The sequence below is a fragment of the Cheilinus undulatus genome, linkage group 23 (genome assembly GCF_018320785.1).
Source record: "Cheilinus undulatus linkage group 23, ASM1832078v1, whole genome shotgun sequence".
Taxonomy (NCBI): domain Eukaryota; kingdom Metazoa; phylum Chordata; class Actinopteri; order Labriformes; family Labridae; genus Cheilinus; species Cheilinus undulatus.
In genome coordinates, this window is record NC_054887.1 from 24,961,393 (window position 1) to 24,973,322 (window position 11,930).

General features: G+C 37.5%; 1 protein-coding gene across 1 annotated transcript in view; it reads right to left on the bottom strand.

Annotated features, from left to right (window-relative positions):
* Positions 1-11,162, bottom strand: part of sema3c (sema domain, immunoglobulin domain (Ig), short basic domain, secreted, (semaphorin) 3C) — a 79,568-nt gene extending 68,406 nt beyond the window's left edge. Inside the window, exons 1-2 of the mRNA XM_041780819.1 lie at positions 10,983-11,162; positions 1,322-1,495 (exon numbers count right to left, since the gene is read on the bottom strand). Coding sequence (XP_041636753.1) covers positions 1,322-1,457 — 136 coding nt within the window. The 5' untranslated portion in view covers positions 1,458-1,495; positions 10,983-11,162. The remainder of the gene's footprint in view (positions 1-1,321; positions 1,496-10,982) is intronic.
* Between the last annotated feature and the right edge of the window lie 768 nt (positions 11,163-11,930).

Consider the following 11,930-nt stretch of genomic DNA (forward strand, 5'->3'; position numbering starts at 1 on the left):
AGGTGGTATTTCACCCTAATCCTAGCCCTAGGATAGGGTTAAGGTTTAGGTGGGTAGGAGTTTTGGGCCTGGCTCCCAGTCTCCTTCTTGTCTAATATTAGTGCCTGACATTATAGATGATTTACAGAATGAATGGTCTCAAATTCCCACAGAAACACTCCAAAATCTTGTTTAAAGCCTTCTGAGAAGGCTGCAGCAAAAAGGGTGGCCAACTCCATATTAAAGTACACCTACTTAAGTGCAACGCCATTACAGTCCCTGCTGGAGTTATGGTCAGGCAGTCAAATACTTTAGTCTGTATAGTGTATACCTCCACATGCAGCTTACTCTGACAATATAAGGGAATTTGCTTGAGTTGTGTGCAACTTCGAGAACAGTAGGAAAAGCCTGAAGCCTGGTTTGGGGATAAAAAAAATAGTGGAGAAACAGAAAGTATGAGTAGGAAACAAAGAAGGAAAAATGGTGACATTTAAGAAAAAACTGGGACTAAATTAGGAAAGGACTTGGCAAACTTTGACAGAAAAAGAGTATGAGCAATGAAAACTCCGGCAGCTCACACTGTACGGCCTTATTAAGTCTCTTAGTGCAGAAACCTTGCTGACAGACAGCCTCAGCTGCTCTACTCCACAGTGAGAGGTAGTGAAAGGTGATCAAACGTCTCCTTCACACTCTCTCCTGCACCACCACTCCACGGACATAAGCTATCGGCCAGCCCATCCACTCACACAGGCATGCACACGCCACAGCTCCTACCCTTACTTTGCACTCTCATTTTAAGCGAGGCATCAAAAATTCATAAAATAATCTATGTCAAAGAAATTAAATAAAAGAAGAGAATCAAATCCAGAGGCAGCAACAATGCCCAAAGGTCTGCAGCATGGCGGGGTGTGATTAAAGTTTAACAAGGAACAGATTCAGGGTAGTTCTTACAAGCTGTGCCACCTCCTGCAGAGCTCTGACTTTCTGCTCACATAAAACATGACAAAGGATGGACAAGGAGCCTCTAAAAACTCAGCTCCAAGCCCTGTGGTGTGCAATTAAAACTTCCCTAACTATGAACACAAACTTTGGAAGATAATTAGATCAAAAATAGCTGATTGAATAATGTCTGCGGAGTCTACGTAAGGGAAACATAACCCTATAATGATGTAGCCCTTCAGCTTGCCTTGATTATGGAGCATTTGTTTAGCATTAGAGCACTGAAACACATGGCATCGCTGCAACCTCATTACATCTGCAGAGAAACAACAACAACAGGCAGAGGGCCAAGTTGACAGTGTAAATTCATTTAAAGGGGGCGTGCTTGTTATTTATTTCTTACCCTCAAAGGAAAGGAAGACTCTTGGCTGGGGCTGGGGGAGGCAGGAGACCCTGCAGGAGAGGAGAGAGAGAGCCAGGAGGGAGAGCGCCATAGCTGACACCAGAGGTGGCCTGGCTAGCCCCTCCGGCCTGCCCATGACTGCACCGCTCAGGTAGGTCGACCAGTCACTGCTGCCTGTAGGAGATTTACAAAAGAGAGTCAAAAGTTGTTCACATTTACCTGATGAGTCACAAAAAAGTCCTACCATAAATATAATTTAATAAAACACTGCTTTAGATAAATAACCAGTTCTTTTAGATTTTACCCATAGATTGAAACATTTCTAAAACTAGAAAAGCACTCGGAGAGCGCAGACCTCCGCCATTAGCCCTATCTCCCAATACTGAAGAATCCTTCAAAAAATTCCTGGATCCGTCCCCATGTGCCCCCACCACAGCATTCGCCAATTACTCCCTCCCCGGTGGGATGGAAACATGGTGAGGCAAAGCATTGGCTTCACTACGGGTGCCAAAAGATGCACCCATGGTCTCACCAGATGACTGGAAGTCATGACAGAGGGTGAATATTCCTCTGTTCCTCCCAGCATTGACAGTTTATGGTTAAATATTGACCCTGTTTGGCCCTCAGGTTAGGCCCAAATTCAGAATCCAGCCCCTGCTGTGATTCAGTTTGACACCCCTGCTCTAAAACATCCCTGGAAAGTCATGGATTGTCTGCCAATGATCCAAGTCCAACCTGACTGTGATTTGAACATTTCAAAATAGAGCCCCATAAATAAACGTAATTTAAGCTTCACATGGTGGTGTCTCTTGTGATATCTAATTAATCTAAGCATTAATATTCATGCCTTCTTCCAAAATCATCTTCAGCTTGTAGAATAACATGACTGTTATTCATCAGCTACCAGAATGCTGATCGACTACTAGAATGAAGACACAAACCAGAGGCCAGCACGTCAGTTAAATCCCCTCACTTACTGTATCCTGGCTGTGTACTTCTCTTAAATATGGATGAGTTAAATCTGCACAAAAGAGCTGCTGGAGAAACTCTCCCCTCAGCCTCATCTTGTTCCTTTTTCCATAACAGGACAAGAGCAGCTCAATAATTGATAGCGGCAGGTACTGTACAGCCTCCGGGATACTCACTCTTGCAATGCAAAACCCTTCTGCTGGAGGAAGGCTGTTTTAAGCACCAAAACTGGCTGTTACACTACACTTTCCACACTCAAAACACATTGCACGAGACAAAGACACTGCTCTTTTGCAAGTGAAAAGAAAATAATGTTTGCACAAGGGGTTGGAATCTCTTTTCTCATGGCTTATAGATGTGCAATAAAAAATTGATGTGTGAGAGACAGCAGAGCTGCGTGATAGCAATGAAATTTTCAGTTTGGGGTGTAGTGTACAAATAGGTTGAGATATGGGCGTGTGCAGTGGAAGGAGGCATGCCTGATATATAGCCGAGGTGGAATTCTATAGTTCAGGTGCATGCGGATAACAGATGGAAAACCGCAGAGGAATGAGCACTCTTTGGCTCCACATGAGAGAAATAAAACAGCATGGGGCCCCGGCCGCTGTACTGCAGCCTCTCTCCTGCTGCATCATCCACATACACAGACGCACACCCTCACCCCAGAGCCGGCTTCAGCTGGGGCGTCTCCAACAACATCATCCTCCAGGCAGATGGCTCTTCTGACCTTGTCCTGAGGCGAAGACCTGCTCTGTTCTGGCTTTTGTTACCATCCTTAAAGGGTTGTTTCACCCCAATTACACATGCCTTATTTGAAGTGGTATCTACAAGTTTGACAGATCTGTCTCTTTGAATTTTATCACAATTACACTCAAAAACTGGAAGAGAGAGCGCTCTAAGCTAATGCTGACATCTGTTAACCATTTTGAAGTGAATGCCTTAGGACTAAGGCTGAAATTTACCCAAAGGTTCTTGGTGTGTGGCTTCATGTAGGAAGACAGGTGACCTAGAAGTTAAAGACCTGTTTTAAAGTTTCATGGTGGGCCTAAAGACCCACTTAACCTTTACTTTTTTGCAGTTGTAGGAGATTTTGGACCATCCAGTGTTTGATAAATCCTGCAAAGCCAAAAGTTTGTTTGCAAACTTGTAATCGCAAAAAACCACTAGGCCAATCAGTGTCCCTAAAGTCTCAATTATGACCTAGTTAAGCCATAAAACAATAATGCAACAAACAAGGGAGGTAAAGTACTGTCTTGCATGTCAACAAAGCTTGAATAATATATTTGGCATGTTGAGAACTTGCTGTGACATTCTCATGGTCTACTTTCAGAGGGTTAAAAGTCTTATTTTGCATTGACGCTTAATTTTTTAAAAAAAGATTATGTTATTCTTGGTTGCCTTAACTCTGAAATGGCAGCTGAAAAAAGACAGGAAGACTGTAGGGGAAGACACGCACCAAAGATCCAGCAACTGGTCCATCAGGGAGTCTAGCCTGTATGGGTCCCTGCTCTACTAAATGGGCTAATCCGGTTCCCAAATTAATCAAATTATTAAATGAACACAGTGCACATTAATCATGGAAAGGATTTTCATCATTATACAGATGACATCAGGTTCTATTGTCCAAACAATTAATCAAATCACAATTCTTGTCTCAGAGATATCAAACAGTCTATCTGGTTTGCTACCCTGACACACCAGATAGACTGTTTCTTAAATCCACTGCTCCAGGTATATTTCACTGACCAGACAATCTACGATGGCATTACTGTGTAGAATGTGCTTTCTGTCCATAAAATTAGTAAATAAGAGCACAGATAATTTTTACATGTTTCAATTGATGTTACAAAGCTCCTTTAGCCAGTCGTGTGAAAACACCAGGGTGCAATTAATCAGCAACATCAACATTTTTGAATGTTTTTTTCTTCAACCCTGTGATGAATAAATTGAAATTAATGGAACATTTTGACAGCATCTTAAAAATTAAAAACCTGGTTACAAATCATTTAATAAAGCCGTGTTAACATTCTGCTTACAGGAAAAAGCTTGTCCTCCATGAAAACACTCAAACGTATCTTCTTAGCTTACGTGGCCTCATTAGCTGCGTAAGCTACATAGATAACAGAGCTATGTACATAACAGCTACATGGATAACAGAGCAACGTAGAGATCAGAGCTACACACATAAAAGCTACATAGATAATAGAGCGACAGAAATAACTTGGCTACATAGCTAACAGAGCTACATGTAGGTAACAGAGCTACATAGAAAAAGAGCTACATAGATAACAGAGCTATGTACATAACAGCTACATGGATAACAAAGCAACGTAGAGAACAGAGCTACATACATAACAGCTATGTAGATAATAGAGCTACAGAAATAACTTGGCTACATAGCTAACAGAGCTACATGTAGGTAACAGAGCTACATAGAAAAAAGAGTTACATAGATAACTATGTAAATAATGGAGCACTGTAGATAACTAAGCAACAAATATAACAGAGCTACATAGATAAAATAGCTACAAACATAACTGTGCTACATTGATAACAACGTAGACAACAGAGCTGCACAGATAACTGAGCTGTGTAGATAAAACTATGTAGATAAGAGAGCTACGTACATAAATGAGCTACATACAAAAATGAGCTAAATTGATAGCAACATAGATAACAGAGCTACATACAAAATGAAGCTATGTTGATAATGGATCTACATAGCTAATGTAGCTATGGCTAATAAAGCTTATATATTAATATATATAAGCTTACATATATTATATGTATATGTATATCTATACTAACTAAGCCAACATGAACTACAGAAACTAGTAAGTATGTTACGCTTGAAAGCTCCATTTGCTGCATAAGCTACATGTAGATAACAAAGCTATGTAGATAACAGAGCCACAGAGATAATGGAACTAAGAAGGTAACCAGCTATGTAGATAACAAAGCTACATTATAACAGAGCTACATAGCTAATGGAGCTATGTAGCTAATGTAGCTAAAGCTCTTAAAGCTCATGTACATGTATAGCTATACTAACATAAGCTTCATAAGCTTGTAGCTATGTTTTCTATTTAGCTTAAAGAAGTACTTTACAAAATGCTTTATATCCAGTCCTGTGACACTGAAATTATTTTGTTATAAAAGTCCCGACTAACATCCAGTTGTAACAGACAGTGTTGATGCAGCAGGCAGTTCTTTGTGTTGCATGGCAGTAAGTAAGGGTGTTAAGCCTGGGCCTAAGTCAGAGTGGAGTTTGCACACCATCATAGACCAACTACTAATTCAGTTTTTACAGCCTTAACCACATTGTTTCCCTCACTCTCACTAAGTGGTTTTGATGTCTAAACATAACGGTACATTTATGTTTTACAGCCATAACAAGAATATTTCCTTAACCTTAACCATACTGTAGACAACAGATCTAAAACTGAAGAAAGAAAGAATTCCAACTATGTTAACAATGGTAACAATATTGGCTGTGTCAGAAATGAGTCAAAAAACAGGTGGGAATGGGTTTTTTTGGTTGTAATTTTGGGTAAATTGAGCCTTAAGGAAGTTTATTTCTTCTTGCAGCCACAGCTACCCCTCTCCTCAGTAATGATGGACTCACACCTGCTAAAACAATCATCAAAAGCCTCCTATAACATCCACCAGGTCAGGTCCAAAGGATTCTAAACCACCCCTCTGTCCATGATGATCACCACCCTTCAACATGAATGAGCTCGCTATCTGGACCACCACGGTAACTCTCGCCTGAATAAGTGGGTCTCCCAATAAAACAAGGTGCGTCAGTGTTTGTTGCCATGAACAAAAACAATAAATACTTCAATTAATTTTGTCGAGCGTTTTAAAGTCCAGAAATTCCAGCGCTGAGAGTGCCAGGAATCTCTGTGACGGCAATTAAACGTCCCCACAAAAGGAGGTCAGCGTGAGTGAGCGAGTGAGGGAAGAGTTATATTTCCAGTGGGGTGTAATGGTAATTGTGTTTATTGTGCGCTTCTTGGCATACAGCCTAATGAATTTTCCATCCCACTATTTCGTAGGCAAACTAATATTGATGAAACTGCAAAGTTGAACAAGCAAATAGACCCCCTTTCCCCCTCATCTTCCAAAACAGGATTATTTGGATCCGATCTGCTTCTACTAATGTTTTTAACACATGAGGGATATTTCAAAGCAAATAAATGAAGCAGAAAACCCTCCAGTCAGGGCTACTTTTGCATGGATTTGACGATAAAGGTCTATTTTTCTGATCCAAAGATAAAGAATTAAAATTTAACAAGTTTTGTCTCATGTCTTGGCTCTAACAGTAGTTCATACCACACCCTGTCATTCAGCTGTCAGCGGCTCTGCTACAGTTCTCTCTCTGTCTTGCAGAACATTGGACCCCCGAGCACTGCCAAGAACACAAAAATCTGTTTATTCTTCAAGTATTAAAACTTAAGACCCACTGATTTAGATTTGGATCTTGTGATACACCACTGAGAGCTTGTGATTTGGGAAAAATCCTTCTGAATGCAAAGACAAGGGTCATTAAGAGAGGAAATTTCACTTAGGAACCTTTATCTCTTGTCACCTCATCCCAGCCAAAACCACAAACTGTATTTGCTTCATGTATTACATCACAAAATCCACCAATAACAAAGCATGAATCTTTCAGTGGCATCATTTCGAGCTCAAATCTATTTGTTTGCCGGCAAATCAATTCGCAACTTAGCCTAATTTGCAATTAAGTTATCAAAAAACCTAATAATAATTCAAAATTACCAATCTGTTTGTATTAATGACAGGATAATCTGCCAACAAAAATCTTAGGGTTAGGGTTAGGTGTGAGGGATAGAGTTAGACCTTAACTTTAAGATACGAGTCAAAATGTTGATAATATTCTACAGGAAATCAAATTTGTGTGTGTGTTTTTTATTTGAATATTTTGGCTAGGTTTGCTTGATTTGCTTGATGATTGCCAGAAGTGAAAGTTCTTGCCTCTATAACCAAACTCTATTAGAATTAGACAGCCTTTTTGGTACTTTTAAAATAAGTCTGAATTAAAATCTAATAACGACATCTTGGATATAAATCATAACTTTGTTGTTTGATATCCAAAAGAACATAAATTTATAGGTTTTTGCTTAAAATTAAACTTTAAGCCTTTGAAGCCAACCACATTAATATTAAACCCGTTTTAAAACTTTAAAATGATTTTTTTTTACAGAATTGGAAGCATTGGATTGAAAATAAGAAAAGCCAACAAAAATGTGACTTGTATCGTATGGTTAGGGTTTTTAAAGCTTTTTAAAGTCTATAAAAAATATTTGAATGTATTGCATTTGGTTTCATATTAATACATTTGCATTTGAAGGTTTTTACTTTATTAAATGAAGTAAAACAAAAAAAAAAAAAACCTATACAAAACCCCACAAACTTATTTCCTTCAGGATATCCAACAACAAAATTATAACTTGTATTCTAAATATCGTTTATTAATCTAAATTCAAATATCTAACACCATTACAGTTGGCTTTTTTTCGGTAGGATTGGGAGTTAAGGTAAGGCCCAAATTACCAAAAGGACTTTTTAATACCAATACAGTGAGGTTTTAAGGGTAGGATTAGGGGTTGAGGTTAGGGTTAAACCTTTAATAGCAAAAAAATGTTGTAATACCAATACAGTTGGGTTTTTAGGGTGAGATTAGGGGTTAAGATTTGGGTTAGACCTTTAATAGCAAAAAAGCATTTTAATACCAATACAGGTGGGTTTTTAGGGTAATATAGGGTTATGGTTAGACCAAAGTACCAAAAGGGTTTTTCAACACCAATACAGATGGGATTTTAGGGTAGGATTAGGGGTTGAGGTTTAGCTTAGACCCAAAGTACCAAACGGCTTGTTAATACCAGTACAGTTGGGTTTTTAGGGTGAGATTAGGGGTTAAGCAAAAAAAGTGTTTTAATACCAATACAGTTGGATTTTTGGGTTAAAATTAAGGGTTAGGGTTAGACCCAAAGTACCAAAAGGGTTTTTCAACAACATTACAATTGGCTTTTTACGGTAGGATCGGGGGTTAAAGTTAAGGTTAGACCCAAAGTACCAAAAGGGCTTTTTAATACCAATACAGTTGGGTTTTTAGGGTGAGATTAAGGGTTAAGGTTTGGGTTAGACCTTTAATAGCAAAAAACATTTTAATATCAATACAGGTGGGTTTTTAGGGTAATATAGGGTTAGGGTTAGACCAAAGTACCAAAAAGGTTTTTCAACACCAATACAGATGGGATTTTAGGGTAGGATTAGGGGTTGAGGTTTAGGTAAGTAAGTACCAAAAGGGCTTTTTAATACCAGTACAGTTGGGTTTTTGGGGTACAGTTAGGGGTTAAGGTTTGACCCAAAGACCTAACTTCAATCTTTTACTTTAACCCTTAACTTTTATCAAAACGGCTTTTCTAAATGTTATAAAGTCTGCTGTATCTTGGCTTTAATTTGTTATTTACTAAACTGAAACTAAAGTTAACTTTGCCACTTCACACTTAAAACAAACAAACAAACAAACAAACAAACAAACAAACAAAAACCCCAGCAATTTTCTTTTATAACTTACTGGATATACCGCCCCAAAATTCTCCTCTTAACTACACACACATGAAAGCTTTTAAGAAATAAATAGCTTTTTAAAACCAGTTTTGTCTGTTTGCATTAATGTAAAGGTAGTCAACAAAACAGTGACTCCTATCTTAAGGTAAGGGTTTGACCCAAAGCACCAAAAGGGGTTTTAATACCAATACAGCTGTGACTCAAAGGTGAAAATGTAAATAATAAAATAAAATCAAACAAATCTAGCCATACATTCTTCTTTCTATAATATCAACCACATGGTGATTAAAATCAAAGAAATATTTACTTGATTTTAATCCAAACCTTACAAAATTCTAGAAAATTAGTTTTAATGTATCAAAAAGTCTTTCTTATGTTATACAACTGGCTGTTTTAGGGCTTTAATTTTTTTCAGCAAAACTGAAACCAAAGCTAGCTGAGTCAATTCACAATTTTCTTCCTTGAGTTTTAGTACATCCTGCACCAAAGTAATGACTCATGTCTTAACTACACTCATATGGAGGCTTTTTAGGATGGGGAAAATCCTTTTCAAAGCAACAAAATTCCTTTAAATACCAATTTTGTCTTTGTATCAATGTAAGGTTAATCTGCTATCAAAAATCTGACTCTAATTTTAGGGTTAGGGTTACCGTTAAGCATCAAAAGAGCTTTTTAATACCAATATAATTTTTTATGGTTTAGGGTTTTTATGGTGAAAATATTCAGTTTGTGCAATAAAATCAAGCAAATCTAACCAAGTTTTCTCCTTTGAAGAATATATTCACTACCTACTGACAAAATTAAAGAACACTTTCCTTATTTTTAACCTAAAAATAAATAAATAAATAGATAAATAGATAAATAGGATTGGTTAAAAAAAAAAACCCAATTTTCTTTAACAACTTTCAGGACATCCTGCACCAAAATGATGACTCATATCCAATGAAATTATGACTCATACCTTTAAACCCTTCATGTGGAAGCTTTTAAGAATCATTAAAATATATTAAAAAGTATTTAAATGGCCTTTTTAGTGCCAGTTTTGCTGTTTTTTTTAGGCTTAAACTTTTATTTTGTGCAGGACAACTTAACAAACCAAGCCCTCAACCAATAGACCAGCATGTTTTCCTCACTCTAGGATATCTGACAGCTGAATTATGACACATAGCTGAGAAATTTTCACTAAATTCCAGATTAAACCTTGTAAGGAACGGGAAAATCATTTTTACAAATACAAATTGCATATTAAAATCAATTAAGTTGAGTTTGATGGGCTTTAACTTTCATTTTGTGCAAGAAAATCAAAAACAATGAGCTAGCTTTGATTTATCCCCATTTAAAGAAACTGAAATGTTATATTTTATTAAAATTATATAAAAAAAATTAATTTCCTCTAAAAGAGTTGGGTTTTAAAGTTTAACAGTGATAAAATAAAACAAAACTGGTAAATGCACCAACTAAAAAATAAAATAAAGATTTCCAGTGACTGAATTATGATTCATTTCCTTGTAATCTTGACCAAACATTATTTCAGTGCTTGTAATGGTGTGGACAATCCTTTCACAGTACTCAAAAGGATTTTTTATACAATTATAGTCAAGCTTAAACTTTTTTTCCTTGCATTTTAAAGTAGCAAAGAAGCATTTAAACAATAATACAATCAAGCTTTTAAGGCATAAACGTGTATCACCTGTGATTAAAACTCAAACATACCAAACCAAGCCAATTATTTATTTAAAAACATCAGTTTCCTTAAGCTTCAGGATATCCCGTAGAAAACTATGACTCATATTCCAGAAATCTCCTCTCTCATTTCACCCAAAGCTAGTAGGAAAAGTCGGCAGAGGTCTGATGTAAAATTAAACAAAATTTCACGTGGCAAGCAAATGAAATGTGTTTAATTTGGCAGACCCTGCAACTGTCAGATTTGGTTTACTTCCTGCTATTTTCCCAGTTCTCTGCACCTGTTTGCCTTCTACCTGCCACCTCCCTTCTGCCTCCACAGCATGATCTCCTCCTAAACCGTACAGTGCAGCAAAGCAGGTAAAGACCTGAAAGGACACCATTCAGACACGTACCCTGGACCAGGACTCACCTTTCAGGAGGCTTCCTCCAGTGCTGCTGCCACTTGAACAAAGCCAGGTATCTTGGTGTGATTTATCTCCCTTAATGACTCCTTGTTTCCAGTTTGTCTCAGTTACAGCACAGAAGAAAAATGCTGCTATTCCATCCAGGAGCTCCCAGAGCAGGCTTGACTGAGAGAGAGGAGAGGAGAGGAGAGTGAAAAGACAGAAGAGAGGGCTGGTGTCCTATTACACACTCTCCACTGAAGTCCCCCTCCTCCTTCCCCTCCTCCTCCTCCTCCTCTACGCCACCCCTCCCGTCCATGTCGTCCTCCTCCCTCCCTCCCTCCTGTTAACTAGACAGCAAACTTAAACATGCCCGTCACAAAACACGAGGGGGTTAGGCCGGAAAAGGTCAGGCATGTTAGGGAATAGGGATGTCACTGAGCCAGGTTTTTAAACTTCAACACTTTTCTAGTAAGAATAACAAGAGAACCATGCTGGTTTTAATATCGGGACACCACAAATACAGGTCTTAAACGCCCAAAATTCAGTAAATTCCTGATTTTAAAAACCAAAATAGCTAGGTGAACTCTGACACAGGGGCTTAATTTCACCAATTTATAAGCTAACTTGTTTCAATGCCATTTTTTGAAAATATAAGGACGAAAACACATTTATCACTGTTTTTTTTTTTTATATCATTTTCATAATAAGGACCAATATTAATCCACAGTAAAAAAACAAACAAACAAACAAACAAAAAAACAAACAAAAAAACTGCTTAAAAGAAGTATTTTAAGCAATTTTGGGATCCAATCTTCAAAAAAGAAATCAAATAAGTGTAATAGTAATAATTTAGCTCATTTCATTAAAACATTGAAAAAAAATATATTATACTGAACAGAAGAAGTGTTTTCAAATTGCTTTTTTGTCCCACTTTTAACCTCTTTTTATCACCTTTTTTTTTTTTAACCCTT